This window comes from Adiantum capillus-veneris, chromosome 1 (genome assembly GCF_014529385.1).
Source record: "Adiantum capillus-veneris isolate H3 chromosome 1, ASM1452938v2, whole genome shotgun sequence".
Taxonomy (NCBI): Eukaryota; Viridiplantae; Streptophyta; class Polypodiopsida; order Polypodiales; family Pteridaceae; genus Adiantum; species Adiantum capillus-veneris.
The window spans coordinates 90877754-90880696 of record NC_140931.1 but is presented as its reverse complement, the minus strand read 5'-3'; the positions used below and the strand labels follow the sequence as shown (position 1 = coordinate 90880696).

At 43.4% G+C, this 2943-nt stretch overlaps 1 protein-coding gene across 1 annotated transcript; it reads right to left on the bottom strand.

Annotated features, from left to right (window-relative positions):
* Window positions 1-336: 336 nt before the first annotated feature.
* LOC147465173 (uncharacterized) lies at window positions 337-2487 on the bottom strand. Its single transcript, XM_086511239.1, has 3 exons — window positions 2263-2487; window positions 1501-1659; window positions 337-1401 (listed from the first exon to the last, which is right to left on the bottom strand). Exons 1-3 carry the CDS (start codon window positions 2485-2487, stop codon window positions 337-339), a joined length of 1449 nt encoding a protein of 482 aa, XP_086367365.1.
* Window positions 2488-2943: the final 456 nt, after the last annotated feature.

Sequence of the window (2943 nt, the reverse complement as noted above, 5' to 3'; positions counted from 1 at the left end):
ACTCTAAATATCAGAGTAAGCAGAAAATACACTGAATAGTTGCTGCACTGCACCATCATCATCACATTCATATCAGAGAACAGATACGTCGTGCGCAGATACATTCCCCACTTTTATAGATAAATCCGACTTAACTACCCAGTCACAAGACATTCAGCAGACTGCAACTGAAAGACAGTTACATCCGACTTAGCAAAATACAGCTCAGTAAATATCCGATAAATCAAAATCCGACTTAGCTATTCAGAGTCAGTTTCTAACATGTGCCTCTCAACACATGGCACGCCCCGGTGGTAGATTTCGCAGAAATCTGACCCGGATCCACATATCCCTTGATCAGGAATCCACCCTCTGCTGCACAGCTTCTTCCTTACTCTGGTCCTCAGTATTCACTTTATGATCCACCAGCTCTGCTTCCTTTACTGCATCTGATTCTGCTGCATCATCTTTTCCCATTTCCACCTCTTGTGCTCTATCTGCAATCTCAGTATCGATCTGCTCTTCTGCCACTTTCTCCTCAGCTACATCCTGCATCAAAAAACTATTAGTAAAATTCTCCTCTTTCTTTTCTGCCTCTGCAAGCTGCTGTCTCTTATTCTCTTCCATCTGCTGAACCTGCTGCTTCAAACAGTCTCTCTCCTTTTGCAATTCCTCCACTTCCTTCAACAATTGTGCTTCTACCTCATGCACTAACCCTGCCTTTAACACCTCATATGGATACTTAATGACAAATCTCATTCTTTCCTTGGTCTTTTGCCACATCTCCTGTGCAACCAAAGCTAACTGCTGCTTGAGAATAGACACTTCTCCTTCTTTCATTAATACTGCACTCAAGCTAATTTCCTCTTGTGCCAACATCTGTTGCTCTAATATCTGCAAAGGTTCCAATCTCAACCTCTGCATCTCCACAGTGACCTGTAACTCTGCATTCCTCTTTGCCATGTCTTCCAATTCCAAAGCAACCGCTGCCTCCACTTTCTCAGTCCATTGCTTAAACTCCCCCAATGATCTCTTCACTTTTGCTAACTCCATCTTCTGTTTCCCCACTGTTTCCTCCATATCCTGCTCATACTTTACTTTCATCATAGCTATCTGCTCTTCAAACTCTTTCACCTGTGACACCTGTCCTTTAAACTCCATCAATTTTTTTGCATTCCTTTCAGCTTGCATACTCTGAACCTTCAGCATATTATTCTGCTGCCTCACAAATTCCTGCACCTGCTGCAACATCTGAACTACTTTATCACTGTCCAATTTCCCAGTATCTACTGATACTCCAGAGACTTCCTCAGCACTAAAGTCTAATCTGGAAAACACTCTGCTGACTGGTTCAGACTTCTTCCTCTTGTTGGATAATGTGAAAGCCTTACCAAGCTTTATTGGTGTTTCCTCTGCTTTTACCTGCATTGGTGAATCAACATCCATGGTACCAAATTCTGCAAACTGCATTTTTGCTGTGATTTCTTCAAAGGCCTCTCCTGGAGTATATTTGGCTTTCACCAAATCCTCATAAGCCTCCATATGCTTAGCATTAAACTTCACAAATCCTGTCTTTTCAGAATGCACCATGATGGGATGCTCAATCTGAACTGGCTGCTGCTTCTCCTGCACCAGTTTTTCTGCTTTCACAGGCCACCTTGCTTCACCATTCTGTACTCTCTGTGCAAAAAAAAATAATGCTGACAAGTAACCACATAACCTACTATTTGCCTGTGTCTTCCTCTTGTCTGAAGGATGAATCTCTGCTGCCAACTTTTCATACACCCAGTGAGCCCAGCTCACTTCTCCTCCCTGCTCTGCATAGCTTAATGGTGCAAAGTTTTCTTTTGACATATAATCAAACTTCACAATAAAGCATAGCCTCTCCAAGTACCACTTAAGCTGCTCTCTCCTAGCATATGCCACATTCTTTAACATGTAATACTGCCTGCCTCCTTCTCTTGGACCAAACTCTTTTTTCAGTGCTTCCTCTGAACACTTTGGAATAGGTGTATTAGGATGCAAAGGCAGCTTGAACACCTCAGACACCAACTCCACATTGAGTACCACATGCGGTGACACTCTCCCCTTAGTCTTCCTAAGTATTTCCAACTGAGACTTTGCATATACATTGTTTTTACATTCTTCCCAAGGCAGAATGGCAAACTCATACAATCCTACCTGCTGCAACCATATGGCGTTGCGCTCTGCCTGACAATCTATGTCAACTTTGAAATCCATAAAAGGGTCCATTAATGTTTGCATCACCTTACCTTCTGACACAGGAGTCGGCATTGGCGTTTCCTCTTCTGCAGAGTCACTGTTTTCGTCTGCACTGCTAACGTCAAGCCGCATAGGCAAAGCTTTGCTTCTCAAACGTCGCCCCGAACCTTCGGTCTGCTCCTCATCAGGCTGTGGTTGCATGGCCATCAATTGCTTTGCTTTCGGCATGGCAGGACTGAATAAAGCTTCTTCAAGCGAAAACCCGAATGCTCCGCGCTGCTGCATGTGTACTAAACTTTTGTTGCATGTATGATTATGCTCGCTGCACCATGCACACATATCTCCACCCAGTATCCTTGAAGTGCTACGAAACTTCTTTTCAGCACACTCCCCGAAGTTATTAGTCCGGCCTAATAATTTCTTATTAAAAATTCCGACTTGGTCAGTTTAGACACAGGTACTCTTCCAACATCTACAATGTTGAATCGGATGTGCACTTTGGAACTGCCTACTTCCTCCAACCCGTGAATTATATGGGATACTATGAAAAGACCTCCTCAAATCCATGCAAACCAGCATTTTTCCTTTTCCTTTTGCTGATTCTGAATCTCCTGGCTGTAGGGGTATTACAGTTATGCAGGCTACACTTGGCCAGTCCAAATGAGGTGGCTTTCCCTGAAATTTCTTCAGCCTGAAACCATTAACTGCCTTTTCCACTCTTGTACCAAACACATCAGCTAT

What these genes read in the sequence shown, in the direction of transcription:
- LOC147465173 (XM_086511239.1), bottom strand. Translation starts at nt 2,487, where the DNA reads ATGCAGCAGCGCGGAGCATTCGGGTTTTCGCTTGAAGAAGCTTTATTC. An exon ending in AAACGCCAATGCCGACTCCT is followed by an intron (nt 1,660 to 2,262) that starts GTGTCAGAAGGT and finishes TTTTTTGCACAG; the next exon opens with AGAGTACAGAATGGTGAAGC. An exon ending in TGGAGGCTTATGAGGATTTG is followed by an intron (nt 1,402 to 1,500) that starts GTGAAAGCCAAA and finishes TCACCAATGCAG; the next exon opens with GTAAAAGCAGAGGAAACACC.